Source organism: Bos indicus, chromosome 14 (assembly GCF_029378745.1).
Source record: "Bos indicus isolate NIAB-ARS_2022 breed Sahiwal x Tharparkar chromosome 14, NIAB-ARS_B.indTharparkar_mat_pri_1.0, whole genome shotgun sequence".
Taxonomy (NCBI): domain Eukaryota; kingdom Metazoa; phylum Chordata; class Mammalia; order Artiodactyla; family Bovidae; genus Bos; species Bos indicus.
Genome location: NC_091773.1, coordinates 39,134,713 through 39,159,083, shown reverse-complemented (window position 1 = coordinate 39,159,083; position 24,371 = coordinate 39,134,713). Strand labels below are relative to the sequence as shown.

The 24,371-nt window shown below is 35.9% G+C and overlaps 1 protein-coding gene across 3 annotated transcripts in view; it reads right to left on the bottom strand.

Moving 5' to 3' along the window:
* Positions 1–24,371, bottom strand: part of HNF4G (hepatocyte nuclear factor 4 gamma) — a 133,482-nt gene that overhangs the window by 10,573 nt on the left and 98,538 nt on the right. For 2 of the 3 annotated variants that reach the window (XM_019974067.2, XM_070802731.1), the window contains 5 exons: positions 14,942–15,113; positions 11,021–11,115; positions 6,443–6,549; positions 4,726–4,881; positions 1,235–1,322 (listed from right to left, as the gene is read on the bottom strand). In XM_019974067.2, coding sequence (XP_019829626.2) covers positions 1,235–1,322; positions 4,726–4,881; positions 6,443–6,549; positions 11,021–11,115; positions 14,942–15,087 — 592 coding nt within the window. In that variant the 5' untranslated portion in view covers positions 15,088–15,113. Of the gene's footprint in view, positions 1–1,234; positions 1,323–4,725; positions 4,882–6,442; positions 6,550–11,020; positions 11,116–14,941; positions 15,114–18,845; positions 22,575–24,371 lie in introns of those variants that run through there. The other variant, XM_019974068.2, reaches the window with a different exon arrangement.

Below are 24,371 nucleotides of genomic sequence, written 5' to 3'. Positions count from 1 at the left end.
AGAGAGATTAGAGAGATTAGAGAGATCTCAAAAGCATTAGAGAGATCTCAACTCTCTCAACAGGAAGCCTAATTTTATAAGGTAAGTAAAGGGGAAGAATTGTTGCTTTTGAACTGTGGTGTTGGAGAAGACTCTTAAGAGTCCCTTGGACTGCAAGGAGATCCAACTAGTCCATCCTAAAGGAGATCAGTCCTGATTGTTCATTGGAAGGACTGATGTTGAAGCTGAAACTCCAATACTTTGGCCACCTGATACAGAGAGCTGACTCATTTGAAAAGACCCTGATGCTGGGAAAGATTGAGAGCAGGAGGAGAAGGGGATGACAGAGGATGAGATGGTTGGATGCATCATCAACTCGATAGACATGGGTTTTGGTAGATTTCAGGAGGCCTGGCATGCTGCGGTTCTTGGGGTTGCAAAGAGCCGGACACAACTGAGAGATTGAACTGAACTGAACTGAAGAGGGGGTGGATCAGAGTACTTCCTAAATGAAGACACACGCTTTTCCTTTGTGCCTTATCCCACTTGCTGTCATAATTTTGCCTGATTCAGCACTGCTATTTAACTATGAGAATTTTTCAGACATTGTTATGAAATTTTTTTTTAACTTGGGATTTTATAGCATATAATAGGCAATGAGATCCTAGGAGATAAACTAATCTTTAGAAGATTAGAAAATGATATATAGTATAATTATTAGGTAGACACTTAAAATGTATGGAATTCCATAAGATGGTGACACAAATCACTAATTCTTTGTCCTGAAATAAACATATCTTGATATTTTGTTTATTGAGCAACATTTCTCTTTTATTTAATGCATACTGAACATCTCTTCTGAACTTCCTTGCAATAAAGGAAAGGAAAAACAGAGCCTCTGACCACCTAAATCCACTGTGAAGTGATAGCATCATTTGACAGTATCTATGAGTGCCTGGTACATATAGAATAAACCCCCTGTAAGTATCAAGCAAGCATAATTTTTTAAAATTAAAATAAAATTAAAATTATTCTACCCATAGAAAGAGGCCCAAGTGATTTTGGACAAAGTTTATATAAAATTCAATGGAGTCTTATAAATAAGGCTGCTAGAGCAATTGGGCCATTGGACATGCATAGACAAAACAAATAAGCACAAATCTTATAGAAAAACATTATCTTCAAGAACTATGGTGAGGCAAAGAGTTCTTAAATTTGAAGAAAAAAAAAATTAAGATGAAAAAAAAAAACTTACCCAAAAGCAAAATATCTTTATACATCATGGATCTCTTTGTAGCTCCAAGCAGTAAATGTTCCCCTGCGTGAGCTCTCAACAGTGCCACCTTAATGAAAAATACCAAGTTTAACAATTGATTATAAAACATAATGATGAAAGGATTTATAATAAAGTCTGATTAACTTAGTGTTCTTTAAGCCTGGAACATTTTTTTGTTGTTGTTTGTTTTAACAAACTACAATATTCATAGATTCTTATTATTAAGCCTTCTATTTTAAGCACATCAATAGAGTTTTACTTTCAAAATTTCTAAAACTAATCAGGCAATAGGATGGCAGCAAGAAAAGAAAAAAAAAAAAAGAATAATTTAGTGTTTGGGAGTGAATGATATTTGAGAACAGAGTCTAACAAACTATAGTTCAAATTCTGGTTTCTCCACTTACTACATGTTTAAGCTTGGGTCAGTTAACCAGTATGTTTGGGACTCATTTGTTTTCATTTATCAAATGGAGATAGTGATGAAAATCTCAAAGTGCAGTCATGAGGACTAAAGAAGAAAAATATATGTCAAACACAATCTGTTACACATAATTAAACTGAACAAACAAAAGCAAAGGGTTTCCCACGTGGCACTGGTGGTTAAAGAACCCATCTGCCAATGCAGAAGACATAGGAGAGGAGGGTTTGATCCCTGGTTCAGGAAGATCCCCTGGAGGAGGACATGGCAACCCACTCCAGTATTCTTGCCTGGAGAATCCCATGGACAGAGGAGACTGGTGGGTTACAGTCCATGGGGTTGCACAGAGTCAGACATGACTAAAGTGACTTAGCACGCACCCACAAACAAAAGTAAAGCAAAGAGGGGTGATACTGTGAAATGAGTATGCGGGATCTGGGTTCTGACGCTTTCTAGACTGAACCTTTAACTCTGAACTAAACTCTCAGAGCAGTTGGATTCCCTGCTGAACATCACTATTAGAACAAATAGGAAGCATTTCAAGTTTAATTCATCAAAGTGAATGCTTCTCCAGCATCTTCATCTCCTCAGTTAAAGGTACAGCCATCCAAAATGCTTTTTCACATCAAAACCAAGGGTCCATTTGGATCCCTCTCTAATTGCACAGCACATCCTAGCAGGGCTTCTCCATTGCTACCACCAATGTCCAAACCTTGGTCATTCTTCACCTGGCCTACCAAAATACATTCCAAAGATCTACTAAGTATTCCTGCTTCCTTTCTGGTTCCTCCATCTTAAGTCCTTCTTGACAAACCTTCTAAAATGATATCTTGTACAATATTCATCAATTAATATCACTCCTCTGCTGAAATCTTTTTAACTATTTCTTACTGTCTTTAGAGCGAAATCCGAACACCTCAACCGTGGCCTCACCTGAGGTGATGGCTCAGTGCTTTGTCCCTCCCCATTGCTACCACCCACTCTGGTTTCTTCTCGCAACATCCTTTGCTCACTTTTCTCTAGACATTTTGCCTGCCCTGCCTCAGAGCCTTGGAATTCGCTCTTCCAGAAGCCAGAATGCCTTTTTCTCGGATCTTGACAGACTTAGTCCCTTGCTACTCAGGTCTCAAGAAAAATCTCTAAATCCCAATTTACTGGATCTGTTACCACTCCACCCATGACTATTCCCCAACAACTCATCCTATTTCAATTTATAGAACTGATCCCCACCTAGAATTATCTTACTCAGAATGTGGACATTTTTATTGTCTGTCTCTCCCCAAAAGAATGCAAGTTTTATGAGAATACTGATGCAATCTGTATTTTTCCTGCCATATAGTCACAGTTCTTAACACTGAGCAGTAGTCCTAATAACTATTTGTGTGATGAATATATTGAGTGGACTTAACTGATTTATGTCTCAGTTTTAGAAATTGTTAAGTGGATATTATAAAACATGCCACAGAGCTCCTGAGACTATTAAATAATGTAACATATAATGTAACTGAAAACTAATATCAAAATCCCTTATCCATAGTAGACTCTGCCAATCCACGGCTATTAATGGTATACTGTTAATATTAAACAGTTAGTAAATAAAAACTATTATTGACAAGTTACTGGATTTCAATCTCCCAATTTTTAAATCACTGTCTGCATATATGTCAGCAACTTTAAAGAGTGATAATAAAAATATAAAACTGATAAATAACATAATCCTACTTATATGGCTTGGGGTGAGACAAGTAAGTTTTAGCAATTTAGCATTATTCACTGTGAAATAGCCTTCTGAGCCAAGCTATCTTTATGATATGTCCATAACCATGACTCATACCAGGAAGGGAGTTACAGAACATTTAAAGAATGATTTCAGATTTCACAGTATTTTCTTTCTGTAACCAGGTGAAATGCTCTTCTAGAAATATAACTGCTAACTTCCTGTGATCACTTTTATTTTCTGGTGTGTAAATATTTTGCCCTTCTTTGATTTTTAGACAATCATACACATTTCCCTTTTATTGTTTCTTTATTTTTGTGTATCAATGATAAAAAGCTCTGGTAAGAGGGTACAAAAATAGACCCTGGTTATATTACATACTATTACATACTGTGCTTTATCTGGAGGAATTGGAAATTTTCAAATTATTTACATCTATAGAATATTATATACTACTTAGAAGAGTTAAAAATGAATTTGAAACTAATAATCCAATCTTCATAGACATTAGAAAATTAAACTTCTTAATTATTAACTAAAATATCTTAATATAAATATGACAAAGTATGAAATATATATTCAGAAAAGATCACTATATCTGAAATCTATTTTCTGTAGATTTCAGAGCACAATTCTACAGACATTTTTTTTTTACTAAATATATAATTTTTATATAGTAATTACCAGAATAAAATTGACAACATGAAAGGCACAATTTTATATGTTAATTGCATAAAAGTGCCTACAGAGACACCAACACAACCTGTGTGTTTTCTCTCTAAAAGAGGTCTGGTATATCTGAAGAATTTTCTATGTACTTTTAGTAAACACCAAGACATAATGGGTACCATCTGCCTCTGAGACAAAAGTATTCCAATACTATGTCTTACAATAGCAGTTACCTGCTATCTGTTTTTCTCCCATCCTTAAATATTTTATTCTATTAATATTATTTTTAAAAATTTTGGTCACACCCCATGGCATGTGGGACCTTAACCAGGTATTGAACCCACAACCCGTGCATTGGAAGGCAGAGTCTTAACCACTGGACCATTGGGGAAGTCCTTATTATAAGCTTTTTAAACTTCTAGAAGGAAGAACATAGGCTTGATCAACTCTTATCCAGTCAATAAATTTCTAAGACCCTTAAAGTAGAAGTTTAACAGTCTGCCTCTTAATAGAACAGGATAAGTGAAGAAGAAAACCAATTTTCTCTCATAAGACCATTTAACCTTTGTCACATATAGAAAATAAACTACAAATATAACTAAAAGAACACACAAACTTAGCAAAGTTCAAAAAACACTTTTTAAAGTTTTGTAATCTCTTATATACCTGATCGTCCAGTGGTAACTCACAAAAGGCAGGGATATATTTAGCCCATTCCACCAAGACTAGGAGCTGCTGTTTCATGGATTCACAGACATCACCAATGCTGGCAATTTTCTTAACATTTATGTCAGCGCTCGCACCAGGGCTTGAGACTGAGATCTATTATTAAAAACATTATATTAATCTGTCATTGAAAATAACACAAGTCCAATATATCTCTTTTTTCTGCCCCTGCAATAAGTAAACACCATTGTAGTGGACACTCTTATTATCACACTATCTTGAAATATACCAAACATTTTAAAATTGATAAATCAAATACCTATCAGTTCAAGTTAGACTGAGAACATTCACTGCCACAGTCTGGGAGCAGTATCTTATTTTTACTGGCCAAATCTGTAAAACAAGTTACCACAACTTTGGGGGAGTTTTTAATAATTCAAAATTATAATACAAAGAGCTGTGGAGTATCCACATTGAACTAATGCTGTGTGATTTTGTTTTTAATTAAAGATGATAGTTCCGGCCAGAAAGTCCACCTTTAATTTGTTATAATTTATGAAGGAAAGTTTCCATTGGTAAAGTTTACCAACTGAGGAGAATAGATTTAGATGAGAAGCCAGACTATGTTGCTGCATTCAATGGAAGCCCATTCAAATAAAGTTAAGACACCACCAATCTTTGACTCAGCAACTTGAAAAGCTTAACATATAATGATTAATTTTTAAATGATATACAATTTTGAACTATCTAAGATACAAGTAGTGTCCAAATGCCTTTCTTCTGGAAAAAAATCACTTTTTAAAAGTTCTTCTAAGCGTCATTTTTGAACATGTCTGTGTGTGTGTGTACGTGTCTTTCTGCTGTTATGTGCATTTCCTCACAGTTCCTTTAAGGCCATTCTCAAAATGCTTTATAGGACCATCAAGTAATCTTCAAGTAATGAGGATGATAATGGTGAAGTTAACCTCATCATATTACCCTTGTGTTATCAAAAACGAAAGTAGTTGCACTGACTCATTATAAGACCCGATTAATAGTTAGCTATTTCATAATTTGCTTTACAAGAGAAAAATATCATTAACATTTCTAATAGGGACACTGCTAAAATAAACTTTCTTCAAAAGGTTTATTTATTTGATTCTTAAGTGATTTACTTTTATTTATATAACTGGTCACTTACATATTTAACTCTAGAACTGGTGTTCTCGTTCAAGAAATTTCAAACAATAAACTTTTTCTTGTATTTTCTGAATTCTGGCTGTTCCCTGAAGTACCTGTTTCCAAAGCAGGTGCTAAGGTGAGTTCTTGAATCTAGGCATCATTTTCAAGAAAGAAAACTTTAATGATAGTTTTCAACTAAACACCCTAAAAGCTGTGGTAATTGATTTCCAGATTCAACCAACATAACAAGATACTGCCCCAGGGCATTGTGCTAAGCATTAAGTATTTTAAATCAACCTTGTAAACAAACTTTTAACAATCTTAGATTGAAATGTATCTCATTTTTTTTTTTCCACTCAAAAAATGGGGAATTGCCCAGGAAAAGTAAAAACGAAGTCAATAGTCCACTAATATTTTCAAAGTGAAACTTGAAGTTGCATTAAGTGGAGTTTATTATAGTAATAAGCACATGTGAATGAACTTAAATCAGTTTTGCATTATTCTTAAGTAAGCATCTGATCCTATTAAATAGGGCAGGATGCTGGAGCAGCAGTACCTGGCGAGACCGAACTTCCGCTTGTGCCAAGGTGTTGATGGAGGGGATGTTGCTGCCATCAAACGTGCTTCTTCTGGTGCTTATTCTATCACGTTCATTTTGTACAGCTAGGGGAGAAAATCACAGTATTTACTGGTTGGTTTTCTTCAACATAAGTCAGAATATATACTCTTTGAAGTAAAAAAAAAAAAAAAGTATAAAAGGAGAGAAGGAATATTTCTGAAAGACCTGGTGCGGGGTGCAGAGATAAGTCTGACTAAAGATATTTTTTTATTTGGTACCATTTTAAAAGTAGGAAGAGCCAAGCTTGTCACTAGAGCACATAAAATACTGCCTTTGGGGACCTCATGATGGTACACATGTTGCAAAGCGGTAGGTCAGCCGGTTCAGCCATGTTGTATTTTCAAAGGTTGGTTTTCCATTGTCTCAAGGTTAATAAAGCCATAAGATATCTAAGGGAAGAGTATCACCTATGAGATTGACCAGGTTAAAGATAAGAGTGTATTCACTGTCAGAAAATATGAGTCATATGCTCTGAAACTCCCATTTTTCTTTTTCTTCTAAAACAGCTGCAAAAACGGAAAGTACATTTATTTTGGTTAAGGTGATCACAATCCTATGATCTCTTATGAAGCAATATCTTTGGGACAGTTTAGAGACATTAACAAGGCAGGGGTTGCAGCAGGTAGGGGTCTTTCTTCAGAAAACAGATTTGAATATCAGCATTTTGGAACAATGAAGAAATATTAAGTATCATATGAAAGTCTTCTAAGAAAGAGCTAGATCTCTTTGTTTCAGAAGCAAACAAACAAAAAGAATAATGCTTATACCCAAATTTTAAATATAAGGAAGCAAAAGTGGGGTGGTACAGATTTGTATGTTTGTTATGTAGAGAATAATATAAATCAGAAGTCAAAGTTGGATTTCAAAACATAAAAGGTAAAATTGTCTTCTCTTAACCAAAAAGAATGGAAACAAAGTCTGTACCCTCTGAATTATGTACCCTAATGCTTTACCCAATTTTGCTGGAAAGATAAGACATTAAACTATCAGAGTTTATTTCTATAATTATTCTTTTTAAAAGAAATTCACCAATGTGTAACTAAACAAACTATTACCTATCAATTCCATTAATTTGAAAGAAAAAAACTAAACTTTTTGCCTTTAAGAGCATGCTGCAGTCCATGAGGTCACAAAGAGTCAGACATGACTGAGCGACTGAACTGAATCTTTAGTTGGAGTGAATCATTAATATTTTATTTTAAAATCATATTTACTGGTAGCTTACTTCCTCTTTCTTAAATACTGTCATTGACTTTCAGCCTAAACTGACTCATTTGGAAATGTGTATGTGGAGATAAAACATTAAAATGTAAGCTATGTTTTATGGATTTCATTATATGATCAATCTTTAGAAAATGCTAAAAGATATTGTGACATTTGTAATCTTCTTGCTGATACTATTTTTGACATAAAACCATATTTATGTATGTTTCCATTTAACTAACCTTTAAATTATGCTATTACTGTAAATAAGAAGTATATCTACTTTGAAAGCAAACAATTACTTCCTAATCTATTTAGGAAAAATTAAGAATGCTCAAACTACCGCACAATTGCACTAATCTCACATGCTAGTAAAGTAATGCTCAAAATTCTCCAAGCCAGGTTTCAGCAGTATGTGAACCATGAACTTCCAGATGTTCAAGCTGGTTGTAGAAAAGGCAGAGGAACCAGAGATCAAATTGCCAACATCTGCTGGATCATCAAAAAAGCAAGAGAATTCCAGAAAAACATCTATTTCTGCTTTATTGACTATGCCAAAGCCTTTGACTGTGTGGATCACAATAAACTGTGGAAAATTGTGAAAGAGATGGGAATACCAGACCACCTGACCTGCCTCTTGAGAAACCTATATGCAGGTCAGAAAGCAACAGTTAGAACTGGACATGGAACAACAGACTGGTTCCAAATAGGAAAAGGAGTACGTCAAGGCTGTATATTGTCACCCTGCTTATTTAACTTATATGCAGAGTACATCATGAGAAATGCTGGACTGGAAGAAACACAAGCTGGAATCAAGATTGCTGGAAGAAATATCAATAACCTCAGATATGCAGATGACACCACCCTTATGGCAGAAAGTGAAGAGGAACTCAAAAGCCTCTTGATGAAAGTGAAAGAGGAGAGTGAAAAAGTTGGCTTAAAGCTCAACATTCAGAAAACGAAGATCATGGATGGCATCTGGTCCCATCACTTCATGGGAAATAGATGGGAAAAGAGTGGAAACAGTGTCAGACTTTATTTTTTGGGGCTCCAAAATCACTGCAGATGGTGACTGCAGCCATGAAACTAAAAGACGCTTACTCCTTGGAAGGAAAGTTATGACCAACCTAGATAGCATATTGAAAAGCAGAGACATTACTTTGCCAGCAAAAGTCCGTCTAGTCAAGGCTATGGTTTTTCCAGTGGTCATGTACGAATGTGAGAGTTGGACTGTGAAGAAAGCTGAGTGCCGAAGAATTGATGCTTTTGAACTGTGGTGTTGGAGAAGACTCTTGAGAGTCCCTTGGATTGCAAGGAGATCCAACCAGTCCATTCTGAAGAAGATCAACCCTGGGATTTCTTTGGAAGGAATGATGCTAAAGCTGAAACTCTAGTACTTTGGCCACCTCATGCAAAGAGTTGACACATTGGAAAAGACCCTGATGCTGGGAGGGATTGGGGGCAGGAGGAAAAGGGGATGACAGAGGATGAGATGGTTGGATGGCATCACTGACTTGATGGACATGAGTCTGAGTGAACTCCAGGAGTTGGTGATGGACAGGGAGGCCTGGCCTGCTGCGATTTATGGGGTCGCAAAGAGTTGGACACAACTGAGTGACTGAACTGAACTGAATGCATTATTCAATGAGCAGCATAAGATATGCTTTAACTATTTAAAAAATAATTTTATTTAACAAATTGTAAAATTATTAATGGAAATGTAGAAGTGTTATTTGCTTTTCATATGGTAGGAACGAAGCAGAGATTCAAGTAAAAATGAATGAAGATAATTGATAATGTATATAATGAATGCCATAAACAACCAAATATGTCACTAGAAATAAGTCATGTTGAAATGAAAGTGTTATAACTTTAATTTTGTGAACTTTATTTTGCCTTCTTTTTTGAGACTAGCAACTAGTAAAACTAATGGAATTTTTTTTTATGTATTTGTACTATACAGATATGATTTGATTTAATTTTCTAATAGTATGTGAAATAGTTTTGAAAAATATCTCCTTGTATACGATAGTGAAAGGCACAAGCATATCGCAAAATGACAAGCACAAAATCTTATAGCAGCTTGTTGTTTAGTGACTAAGTTGTGTCGGACACTTTTGTGACCCCATGGACTGTGGCCCACCAGTCTCCTCTGCCCATGGGATTCTCCAGGCAAGAACACTGGAGTGGGTTGTCATTTCCTTCTCCAGGGCATCTTCCCAACCAGGGATCAAACCCTACCCTGTCTCCTGCATTGCAGGCAGATTCTTTACTGCTGAGCCACAGGGGAAACCCCCTTATAGGAGCTGCTGCTGCTGCTGCTGCTGATGCTAAGTCGCTTCAGTCGTGTCCGATTCTGTGTGACCCCATAGACGGCAGCCCACCAGGTTCCATACCTGGGATTCTTCAGGCAAGAACACTGCAGTGGGTTGCCATTTCCTTTTCCAATGCATGAAAGTGAAAAGCTAAAGTGAAGTCGCTCAGTCATGTCTGACTCTTGGCGACCCCATGGACTGCAGCCTACCCGGCTCCTCTGTCCATGGAATTTTCCAGTCAAGAGTACTGGAGTGGGGTGCCATTGCCTTCTCCGCTTATAGGATCTATTCCCTGCCAAATATTTAGATGTGCTAAACACATCTATTGCTAAATTAGCTGTAGTTAGAACATAGGATAGTATAATTAGATTATTTAATATGTTCAAAATGAAATTACTTCACATTGAAATACAGCATCTAGTCTATTGTCTCTGTTCTTAAAGAGAATATAAGCTCCCTGAAAGGGGGGATCATTTTGTCTATTATGTTCACTACATAATAGTGAACACTATTATGTACACTAAACCTTGGCACCAACAACAGTGTTTGGAGAGCAGCAGTGCACGATAAATTTGTTAGATAAATAAATTAATATGTGAAAAGTCAGTCAGTGTTCAGTGGATGTTTATGAAACAGATATTAAATTGTTATTGCGATTAAAAATGCACTTAAAATACATTAAAATGCATCCTATTAGTATATTTTGCCATTTATCTTTTGAAAAAGACACTGGAATGTTTGTTAGACAATAATTTTGTTGCCAGGGGTAATGCAGTAGTGGACAGAATGTGTCAAGTCCGTCACCAGGTAAAAAGACTGGTTCCATCACTTACCAGTAAGTATCAGTGTCCTTGAGTAAATTCTTAAACTCAAGGAATTGCAGATCCTTCATTGAGGAAAATCAGAACTCATGTAAAGATTATTGTGATTAAATGAGAACATGTGTGTATAGCATTTTTCATCAATAATTAATTATCATTATATTATATATTATTACCTTCTTTTTTCATTCCTGCTCTAAAGCATTTTCTTAATCGACAGTATCTACATTGATTCCTTTTGTCTTTGTCAACAACACATTGCCGACTGAACCTACAATGCCAAAAAAAAAAGATATATTTGCAGACAGTTATCATTTATCAAAAAAGCAAACAGACAGACTTTTAAAAGTATAGTTAAATTTAGATCAACAGAAAAAATGTATAAGGATAATTACGAATTTTCGAATCTCATGATCAGCATGAAAATACAAGCCTAACTTCTCATGCAATATTTCTAATAAAACAAAACTGAATGGTATCTCACTTTTGGCCAGTATCCATGGTCATTTCTAACTTGTGCCATGAAAGCCAAAGTCAGATGAAAAACTTTAGTATACAAATTCTAACGCTTACTACTAATGGTTTCAGTGTGATGGGGAACTTCACTCCTCTGCCCTTCCATGATTTTTCTATGTAAATATTCTTCTGGTAGTTTTACCTCATATCTAATTGGAGTTTACTCTAAATTCGAAATTATATATCAAAAGGCAGTTGAATAAAGCATTAAGAATACAGTCGCTGTACAATTAGGTACCACTTCACACCCACTACCATGGCTAAGATCAGGAAAAAAACAGATAATAACAAATGTTGATTAGGACATTGAAAAATTGGATGGCTCACACATTGTTGGCTATAATATAAAATGATGTGGCTGCTTAGGAAGAAAGTTTGGCAGTTTTCAAAAGGTACACAAGAGTTATCCTATGACTCAGCAATTCTTCTCCTAGGTATACCCAAGAGAAAGGAAAACATATGTTCACACAGACTGTTGTACATAAATGTGCATAGCAGCATTATTCACAATAGCCAAAAAGTGGGGACAACCCAAATGCCACCAGATGATAAACATATAATGTAAACAAAACGTTGTGTACTCACAGAATGGAATATTATACACTTGGCAATAAATAAGAATGAACTGATGATACATGCTATAACATGGATGAACCTTGAAAATACTATCCTAAGAGAAAGCAGTCAGACACAAAATGTCACATATTGGGTAATTTCACTTATATCAAATGTGCAAAAGATGCAAATCTATGGAAATAGAAAGTAGACTAGTAGTTATCCCACATTGGTGCGGAGGGAGCTGGGGGAAATGGGGAGTAACTACTAAACGGTACTAGAGGTTTCTTTATAGGATGCTGACATATTCTAAATTAATTATAGTGATGATTGTACAACTCTGTGAAAATACTAATAAACTAAATTGTGCACTTAAAAAAAAAAAGGACAGTCTCTGGAGTTGGACCTGAACTTGATTCCCAGTTCCACCATACATTGTCCATAGAACTTGGGAAGGTCATTTGACATCCCAAGTCAACCCACAATTATAAAACAGGGAGGACTTGCCAGCACAGGTTGTTATCTGAACATACTTAAAAGACTTTGAGATTAGCAAAGCCTAAACTTTAAAAAACATTTTTGCCCCTAAACTTACATCAATATAAAATTTTCCAAATGGAAAAATTCATAGCATTTGCTTAATATCGGTGTACGTAAAGAAGGCTAAGTTGGCAGCAGTATTCATGATGGTGTGTTGGGAGGAGTAAGGTTGTATGTGTTGTTGGCGTATTTTTTAAATTTCCAAAAGTTGTATGGAAACATTCCTTTCTCACTTTTCCCACACAGGAAGGGTAAAAATCTTGAAACCTATTTGTGTTCAAGAGTCATTCTCTGACTCTTAGAATTTGTTGTTGGAGTGCTCAACTCCATATTCTGTAATAATCTATCTGGGAAAAGAATCTGAAAAAGAATAGATATATGTATATGGATCACTTTGTTGTACACTTGAAACTAACACAATATTGCAAATCAACTACACTCCAAAATAAAAGAAAAAAATTAAATGGAAAAAAAGTCACTGTTTTTAGTTGCTTGGATAGCCTGTATACATATATATATATATATATATATATACACACACACACAACATATATATACATATACATATGTATACATACACATATACACACATATACGTTTTATCTTTGACAGCATATATGACTTAAAAATTGTAAAAATATTGTTTACATGTTATTTTGTATTTATTTCACTATTAATCTTTTAGAAGCATTCAATATTTGAGGGAATCATACAGAAAATGCTTTTGATGGAGTAAATCCACTTGATTTCCTTATACCTCTCAAGTTTGGCTGTATATAAAAGCAAGAAATACTTTTCTTTTGCTTACCAAGAAGGTTTTAAAAATAGTTAATTTACATTGTTAAACCTACTTTAAACTCTCTTATAAAAATTACTAGAGAACACTAGTTAGATATTTGTGAGTTATATATTAACTTTTCCACATCCCTAGAAGTCAAATGTCATCATAATGTGAGAGAGTTAACTTCTTCCTAAATATTCAACTTGTGCCAAAAACACTTTAACAATCCTACACATGACTTTCAAAGACAGAGCAAACAGATTTCTCCTGTTAAAATCAGTCACCTTTGAATAGCCCATACTTAATAGACCGTATCTGCATTCAAGAACTGTTATTCTGAACATTAAAGGCGAAATAGCTAAACCGAAATTGTGATGTGATGTTTACCTAGATATTATTTTTTTGAAAAAACCTACTAGAAATGTGACACATATAATTAAATAAATTTTAGACAAAACATTAAAATTAATGGCAAAATTGTCATGAGAAATATATTTAACATTTTAGAGCTGAAAATTTCATTTTATTTATGAACATCAAGAAGCTGCCAAAATCATCTGCACTTTTACAATTTTGTTTTAAAGATCAGGATGTGATGATGCTAAAATGATAAGCAATGTGCAGAAAAACACACAACCTGTGAAAGCATTTAAATATGGATTTACCTATGTCTACTGGTATACAATAAAAAACACAAGGAAAAGACAACACCAAATTTCAGATAGTAGTTACCTCTAGGAAAGGGGGGAGGAAGAAAAAGGGAGAGGGGAGGTGTCCACAGGAGGCTTCAACTGTATTGGTTTGAACTGGGTGAAAAGTATGTGGATGTTTTAATATATATTTTATAAGTCTAAAATGTTTCATAAAAAAACCACCCGTGTGAATGCATCGTATACACATCCACACGCACTCACTTTTTTCCATTGTTTTTTTTCCCCTTGTGCTATACACTAGTTATTACTAATAACTAATAGGCGTCATTGCTGCTGCTGCTGCTGTTGCTAAGTCGCTTCAGTCGTGTCCGACTCTATGCGACCCCACAGACGGCAGCCCACCAGGCTCCGCCGTCCCTGGGATTCTCCAGGCAAGAACACTGGAGTGGGTTGCCATTTCCTTCTCCAATGCATGAAAGTGAAAAGTGAAAGTGAAGTCGCTCAGTCATGTCCGACTCTTAGCGACCCCATGGACTGCAGCCTACCAGGCTCCTCTGTCCATGGGATTTTCCAGGCAAGAGTGCTGGAGTGGGGTGCCATTGCCTTCTCCAATATACAGTAGTATACGTTTGTCAATCCCGATTTCCCAACATATCCCTCCTCCCTGTCCAGGTGTCCGTATGTTTGCTCTGTACGTCTGAGTCTCTACTTCTGCTTTGTAAATAAGTTCACGTGTACTGTTTTCTTCTAGATTTCATGTATGTGTGTTAATATGCAATATTTGTTTTTTATGATCTACTTCACCCTCTATGACAATCTCTAGGTCCATCCACATCTCTGCAAATGTGACACAAATGCACAATTCTGTTCTTTTATAATGGCTGAGCAATATTCCATTGTTTATATGTACCACACATACTCACTTTTAATGGAGCTTATAAATTTTGTTCTTAGAGTTATAGAACTTCGAAAGCTCTTTATTCCCTTACTTTTTGCATGGCATTTTGAAACATCGCTAAAGATCACCTTTCTGGAAGGAGCATTTCAAGTACCTGCAGGAATAAACGTGACTCTTGCGGATGCTGCGTCTGAAGAAACCCTTGCACCCATCACAGCTGGAGGCACCATAGTGCTTTCCTGTTGCTCTGTCCCCACATATGGCACACAGACAGTTGACACCGTTGTCTGCGGTATTCATACTTGTTGTCTCTGGGACAGAACTATCTGTTAAAGAAAGAGGAGAATGCAAGTTAGCACTGAGTATTTCATATAGGAATGGTCCTGCTAAATATTCAGGGCTTCCCTGATGGCTGAGTGGTAAAGAATCAGCCTGCGATGCAGGAGACACAGGAGACTCGGGTTCAATCCCTGCGTGGGGAAGATCCCCTGGAGGAGGGCATGACAACGCACTCCAGTATTCTTGCTGGGAGAATTCCATGGATGGAGGAGCCTGGCAGGCTACAATCCATGGGGTCACAGAGAGTCAGACACGACTGAGTAACCAAGCAGGTGCACTAGTTATTCATGGGCATGAAATAGTCCATTCCTCAGCTTCTGGGATGCTCCACCCCAGTGCTCTCTCTTTAACCACTAGCTGCTTCTGCCAAGTCTCCATTACAATCTCCCCACTCCTATTTCTGAGGGTTAGACTTTGGGATACCACAGGTCTCAGCCCCTCAATCATACCCTTTCCCTAGAGAAGTTCATCCAGTCCCATGTCATTAAAAATCATCTGTATGATGAAAAATCCCCACATCTTATCTTTAGTTCTGATGTTTCCTATGGGTTTCAGTCTGAAATACCCACATAGCTCTTGAATAACTTCACTTTTGAGTTTAATAAGAACTGCAAATTAATGTATCAAAAATAGAACTCATTTTTTTTTCTTCTAGAACTCATTCTTCCATTAGTCTTCCCTAGTCAGTTAATGGTACCATCTGGTACCTACTGCCAGTAATCTTGGCCTCTTCACTGAATTATTTCCTTCACTGCTCATATCCAATCAACAAATAATATTTGAAATATATATTGCATTCACAAATTTTCACCCTTTCACTATAGCCACCCTTATTCAATTAAACATAACCTTTCCCCTGGATTATTGCAACAGCTTCCTATCTAATTTCTCAAATACTTCCAGCTTTGTTCCCCTACTGTTTATTGCCCCAAAGCCTCTAATGTGCTCTTGGCATAAGAAATTCACATCATCTTAGTCTTCTGCATCCAATCCTTAGGTATAGAATAAGCCTACACATCTTCCCATGGCCTGCAGAGCCCTGAGTGTAAAGGTCCCCCCTCCACCTCTCTGATCCCATTATTTCACACTATTTTTTATCCTGTTCCTTAGTCCTCAGTAATGTTGCCTGTTCCCCTGCCCAAGCCTTGAAGTCTGTTCCCATCTCAGAGCCTTTACACTTGCTGTTTGCTCTGCCTGAAAGGAAGCTCTTTCTCAAGAATTTCTATGACCTGGCTATTCAGTTTCTGCTCAAATTTTACATTTGCTGAGAAACAGTCTGCAAACGTACATCTAAAAGAGTCATCTACCATCTGCCCTCAAGTAGAACCCAGAATTCTGCTTATTCTTTAAACTAACCACTTCACTGTCTAAAATTATATTATGTTTTGGTATGTTCATTTATTACCTATTTTTCCCCACAGAATAAAAACTTCATGATGTCAGAGGATTTATCTTAGTTGCCCCTCTGTCTTCCAGCTCTAGAACTATGCCTGACATAAAGTGATAACTAATTGTTTTAAAGAAAGAGGCTTTTAAAAATATACATAGATATTTTTACTTATTTCTTAAATTAGTTAATATTGTTAACTACACAAGATGGTTGGATGGCATCACTGACTCAATGGACATGAGTTTGAGTAAGCTCTGGGAGATGGTGAAGGACAGGGAAGCCTGGCATGCTGCAGTCCATGGGGTCGCAAAGAGTTGGACATGACTGACTAACAACACATCTTTATGGGCTTCCCAAGTGGCGCTGGTGGTAAAGAATCCACCTGCCAATGCAGGTGACACAAGAGATGCAGGTTTGATCCCTGGGTTGGGAAGGTCCCTTGGAGGAGGGACTGGCCATGCACTCCAGTATTCTTGCCTATAAAATCCTGTGGACAGAGAAACCTGGCAAGCTACAGTCCATGGGGTCGCAAGAGTCAGACACGACTGACAACTGAGCACACATCTTAACACATCTCTATGTACTCAAAAGATATTGAATATATAAGAATATAAACTTAAATTGATCATAACATTATATAATAATATAAATATAATTCATTACTATATTCCCATTTTAAAAAGATAAAAAACTGTCATGTCCCAACTACATTCTGCGACAATATATGTATTCTACTTACTAATACTCCTGAGTTATGACATATATAACTTCATAAAACTAAAAAATATCTTCAATGAGAATATATTTAAGGCTAATCATGTGACATTTTAGAATTTAAATGCTAGGAATTTTTCTTTTCTTAACATAAATAGAATAGATATTAGAAATACGGCAAAAGTATTAAGAATTTATTGTGTTCTGGAAGATTATATGGAAATACAAAAAAATATTCAACTCTTGATTCCAGTTTATTGTCATATTTACATATTACTAACAAGAAACTTACACATTAATACAAGAAAACAAGTTAGACAACACTTTAGAAATAACCAAAAAAGTCAATTGTTTTAGTAAATATGGTAAGTCATTCCCTATTATTTAGTGATCTATAGCCTTTAAAAAATTCATGAGTCAACTGAAGTAAATACTTTATTAAATACTTCTAATCAAGTCTAAACATAAAGTTTCAAAATAGTGACTTCCTAATAGTTGTACTGAAAATTGATTTTAACTCTTTTGTGCTGCTGCTGCTGCTAAGTTGCTTCAGTCGTGTCCGACTCTGTGCGACCCCATAGACGGCAGCCCACCAGGCTCCCCCGTCCCTGGGATTCTCCAGGCAAGAACACTGGAGTGGGTTGCCATTTCCTTCTCTTTTGTGCTAAAATTTCATAATTCATCTTCTGAATATTTCTAGAAATCTTCCTACTAATAAATTATTGTTGTTTATTGTTAATAATACAGCTGTCACAGTCATCGAAATTGTACACCACAGTATAACCTCAAGGTATCCTGAGTACAAGATACATTTTCATTTCTGAGCTCAGCATACACATAAATACACACATACACACATTTTTCCAAAGCATACATAATTAGCACATTTTAGGAATTCTAACAATTATAACTGATCTTGGACAAGATTTTTACTTGAAAAATATACCTAAATTCAAAGTCAATGGTAAACTGTATTCTATTATATAAAGACATGAGCTCTAAACAAGTCATGTCTTATTTAAAGTTAAAATGTTACAGTAGATAAATACCAAGAGCTTTGTGAGGCTAAACATTAGCTTGTCAAGTACGGTTATAATATAAACTCTTCTTTCTTTACATATTTGTGTTCAAGGCAAAAACTTGATAGTAATTTTAAATACAGTTTCTCATCAGCAGTCATCAAGAACTAGAATAATAAAAGGAGGAAGCAACCAGTAAAACTCTCCAGGGTTCTAAGGAAACTTTTCTATATGTCATTTAAAATGTTGCATAGAAAATACACTTTACAGGCAATCTGCCAATATAACTCATTACTGTGATTTACAATAAATAAAATAACTGCTGAAACTACTCTTTTTACCTGGATGGCCCATGACAGAATCCCAAGGTTACTTTATGACGCATAACTAAGCTTTTTCTATCTCAAACATAAAATAGCCGTAGCAGTATTCATTTAAATTTTGTGATGAAGGGCAAAAGCCTCAAATTTGTGCACTGAAAAAGCAAACCCTGAATTCTCTAGCAGTAAAACGCAGAGCTGCCCCCTAGGAATCTCAGTTTTAATTCTCTCATTATACTTACTTTTCTTTTTATCGGCAAGCAGATGAGAACTTACCATTTGAATTATACAGAATCTGCATAGTGTCAAACTCCAAAGTTGTGTAAGTGGGGTCCAAGACTTCACTGTAATTTGCCATCTCCATGTCCAGTATCGGTTCCGATACCCTCATCATTGATTTAGAAACACACATACAAGTGGCACCACAGGCCCAGACTGCGTGATGGCTGTTGGGCTTCCAATCCGTGAGTGATAATCCAAAGTTAACTGTAACTGAGTGACTTATGTGCTGCAGTGGGAGGGGCTGTAAAACTGTAAACTCCTTCAGCAGGCCATATTCTGCTTACTTCTTTTTCTTTTATGGCAAGCAATTCCTTGTGATAATGTTGGAATGCTTCATGGAATAACCTTATCTGAAGTGCTTAGTGGACTAACATGATTTCCTAAATTGATTTCCAGTAGACAATAAATGATGTCACTAAGAGGATTAAAAATAGAAAAGAGAGTATCTCCAGTTTTGAACCATCATTAGAGCCTGATTTATCCCATTTAAGTGGCTGAAAATGCATGCCACAAGTTCTGGAAAAAAAAAAGGGGGGGGGGCTGATTTGTCATAAATTTGGTAAGTCAAAGACTACAAGTTAACACTTAACATAAGCACTTGATAATTTTAAGTTTTCTTACCCATCCAGCAAAGCTGACTTTATGTTGAGGAAAAACAAATTTGTGGTTTGAAATGATAAGGGATTTATTTATGATACATTCTAGTAGAAGCCTGGACATAGCCCTAATATGGCCTGAAACTATCAACTTATGATTCAGTGTCCCTTGAAGGTTTGTAAATGGGCAGAATTAGTACAGTTGCGAGTATCTTGCAGGCTTTCAATAAATAATTGTTAGACAACCCAGAGATGTTCAGAAGCTTGCCTCGGTGTGCCACCTGCATGTGTGCTAAATCGCTTCAGTTGTGCCTCTTTGTGACCCTATGGACCGTAGCCCGCCAGGCTCCTCTGTCCATGGGATTCTCCAGGCAAGAATACTGGAGTGGGCTGCCATTTCCTCCTTCAGGGGATCTTCCCAACTCAGAGACAGAACTCACATCTCTTACCTCTCCTGCACTGGCAGGCCACCTGAGAGCCCTTAAAAACTGCTTTCAGGAGACCCCTTGGAAAAGATGTGCTCGAGGCTGAATACTAGTATGCAATGAAGACAGGGAAGGAAAGAAAACTGGTTCCTCCTTCTCCATAGTGGAGAGTCCATGGATAACACTAAAACTAAAAACTCATGAAGCAGTATGTCACTTAAAGTCATGGGCTGCTGCTGCTGCTGCTAGGTCACTTCAGTCGTGTCCGACTCTGTGTGACCCCATAGATGGCAGCCCACCAGGCTCCCCCGTCCCTGGGATTCTCCAGGCAAGAACACTGGAGTGGGTTGCCATTGCCTTTTCCAATGCGTGAAAGTGAAAAGTGAAAGTGAAGTCGCTCAGTCGTGTCTGACTCGTAGCGACCCCATGGACTGCAGCCTACCAGGCTCCTCTGCCCGTGGGACCTTCCAGGCTAGAGTCATGGGCTAGTAGTGGGCAAAACAAAAAGAAAAAGGAAGGAGGCTAAAAGAAGCCCCTCTGAGAATGATGCCCACTAGGTTTTTTTGTTTGTTTTTTCTTTTGTAGAATTCTTGGGAGAAACATTGTAGAATTAGTTGATTCTTAAATGTGTGCTTCTATAACTTCAATAAAAATAAAAATAACAAAAAGTCATAAGTAAACAGTTATTCATGCATGAATATGGTTTCATTTCTTTTCACTTTAAATGGCAATTACATTCTCACAATCTAAGTAAGATTATCCCTAACGTGGGGATTTACACATTCCCGTCACCAACTTTCTCACATCTAACATCTCTACAGTACACTGTATCGTTTATGTGTATATGTGACAAGGAGAATTTAGAGAGTGGGAACACTGAGAAGACAATATTGAGATAGTGTCATACGGAGTGAAGTAAGGCAGAAAGAGAAAAACAAATATCGTATATTAACGCATATATGTGGAATCTAGAAAAATGGTATAGATGATCTTATGTTGCAAAGCAGAAATAGAGACACAGATGTAGAACCAATATATGGATACCAAAGGGGGAAATGGGGTAGGAGGAGTTGGGAGATTGAGATTGATATCTATACACTACTGAAATTACATATACAATAGATAACTAATGAGAACATACTTTACTCAGTGCACTGTGGTGACCTAAATGGGAAGGAACTCCAAAGCGGAGGGGATGTATGTACATGTATGGCTGACTCATTTTGCTGCACACTAGAAACTAACACAACATTATAAAGCAACTATGTTCCAATAAAAAAAATTTTTTTTAATGAAGTTACTGGAGAGCTAAAAAAAGATTATATTTCTATGTATATAAATATATTTTTTATTAAAAAAACATATTTTGAGAAGATGTTTACTAATTTTATCTTCTAAGAAAGAATTTCAGTCACATTTACATTATAAAAGAATTTTATTTTCCACATTTTAAAAAGATTACTGCCAAATAGTATTTCTTATTCAATTTCTCAATACCATAAACCTTGTGACTATTACATCTCAGAAATTATTATATTTTTCATTTGAGAAGACTGGCTTCTGAAATTCAAAGCTATGTGAAGAACTGTGAAGAAAAGAGCAGAGTCATTTTAGCAGTCTGAATCACTATATCAAACAGTGATCACTGGAATAGCCCTCTTGCCTTCATAGTCTGTAGCACTCGTAATTGTGAAGATAATATTTGGGGGAGGGAAAAATTTTAGGGGCTGATTTTGTTTACAAGTTTAACTGTAGTAATTCAGTTTTTGAAGGGAACAGCATGCAAATCCTGTGGTTTTCATTTGCATGAAGTAGTTCTCATTTGTGCTGAGGCAGCACAAACCTGTTGTGTTACCTGTAAACCCAAAGAGTGTATGGCACATTGCCCACATTCTTTCCCATGCATGCAGTGACTGACCAATGCTGAGGTATGTCACCAATGGAAGGGCACCAATAGAAGGAAAAGAGGAAAAGAAAAAGGTAGAGAACCATTCGTTTATAAGACTGCAAAATACTTAAGAGAAATGTGATAAAAAGAAACGTGAGGACATTTCTCACAGGAGAACAGGGTTGTCATAGTTCATTCAGATTTTGTTTTCCGTCTGCTCCATCCTGTGCTCATGGGTAGCATCATCATGGATCAGGGCATTGTCGTCAAAAGTGGAAGGAGCTTTAAATTCATCTCAGCACAAATCCTCAAATTTGGCTTTCAAGATGAAACCCATTTCCCATCTACATTATTGTAAATTATCTTTCTTATTTTGTGGAGTAAAAACTTGAGAATTTCCAGAAGATATAGTAGATCTAAATAGGAAGCATATCTCCTCAAGAGGGGGCAGTCTTTCTCCTAATGATATTCAGATGTGGAAATTCCTACAGCATTCAGCCAGCCTCACTCTAGGGAAGGAAAGACTCTTTCTTTTCTTTATTTCTTCAAAGAAATTACAAAGTAGAGTAGAATTCCTCTTTACTTAAGTTCTAGAATTAGTAATTTACTGAATTAGTTAGACAAATAAAGTAATTGAACACAGAATCATAAAAATGGTATATCCACACTTAATATGTGTAATTGCTACTGTTTTGTTAGATACCTAAGACCTTTTATTTGAGTAAAAATCCACTCTTTGGAGTTCTTTTTTTAAAATTCAAGTACAGCTGGTTTACTCATGTTCTGTTAGTTTCTATACACACCAAAGTAATTCAGCTTTATATATATATATATATATATATATATATATATATATATATATATATATAATTCAGTTATATATTATATATAATATATATATATCCTTTTTCAGATTTTTTCCATTATGGGTTATTACAAGATATTGAATATAGTTCCCTGTCCTCTACAATAGGACCTTATTATTTATCTATTTTATATAAAGTACTGTGTATTTGTTAATCCCAAGCTCCTAATTTACCTCTTCCCACCTCCCTTTCTCCTTTGGTAACCACAAATTTGTTTTCTATGTCTAGGAGTGTGTTTCTGTTTTGCAAATAAGTTCATTTGTATCATTTTCTCAAAAGTCCATATATAAGTGAAATCATATGATATTTGTCTTTCTCTGATTGGCTTACATCTCTTAGTATGATGATCTCTAGGTCCACCCATTTGCTGCAAACGGTATTAGCTCCTTCTTTGTCTTGGCTGAGTAATATTCCATTTTATGGATGTACCACTCTACTTTTTCCATTTACCTGTCAATGGATACTTAGTTTTCTTCTGTCTTGGCTGTTGTTAACAATGCTGCTATCATCATTAGAGTGCATTTATCTTTTCTCTCTTTTTTAAAATATTTTTTGATGTGGAACATTTTTAAAGTCTTTATTGAATTTGTTACAATATTGCTTCCATTTTATGTTTTGGTCTTTTGGTCCCAAGGCGTGTGGGATCCTAGCTCCCCACTCAGGGATCAAACCTGCACCCCCTGCATTGGAAGGCAAAGTCTTAACCACTGAACCATCAGGGAAGTCCCAAGGGTGCATATATCTTTTTGAATTAGAGTTTTCTCAGGATATATGTCCAGGAGTAAGATTGTTGGATCATGATATTTCTATTTTTAGTTTTTTAAGGGACCTCCATACCATTCTCCTTGGTGGCTATACCAATTTACATTTGAATTCTTTATTATTTGTTTTTTTATAAATCCCATACACTGCCTTTGATCTCTCATATTTTTTTGGAAGTGGAGAAAGAAGTCAAAGCTACTTATAAAGCAATCAGAATATGGAGGACTTCTAGAATTTTGTAGTTTTTGAAATACTTAATATATTTTGATCAACTTGCTTTTATTCACTTTCAAAGTATTTCCCGTAGTGTTCATAGGGAAATCTTTTTCTTTTTCCACTCATGTTTCGTTAAGTTATGCAAATTTAATTAAATTATAGAATTAAAAAATAAGAATAAATGACACTAACACACTAAGTAACAAATACAAGTAACACTTGATAACTATACAGAGTTGATGAGATGGTCAGAGGACACTACAGGACTATTCACAATAACCACAGTGGAAACGGTATAAATGTCCATCAGTGAATGAATGGATTAAAAAAAAAAGGTGTGGTATATAATGGAATACTATTCGGCCTTAAAAAAGGAATGAACTGATGATACATATGACAAAACGGATGAACCTTAAAAATATTAGGATAAGTAAAATAAGCCCATCACAGAAAGACAAATACTGCATGATTCCACTAATAGAAGATATCTAAAGTAGTCATCCCTGTAGATTCAAAGAGAGGAATAGTGGTTGCCTGGAGTCAACAGGACAGAGAAAGAAGGAGTTACCAATTAATGGATTTAAAATGTTAGTGAAGCAAGATCAATAAGCTCTAGAAATCTGCCATACAACATTGTAATAATGTATCACACAACTTGAAAATTTGTTAAAAAGGTACACACTCAGATGTTCTTAGCACAATAAGATAAAAAGATTTATGATGAAGAACTGAACTACAGCATGGGAAAATGACAAACCACACTAGTA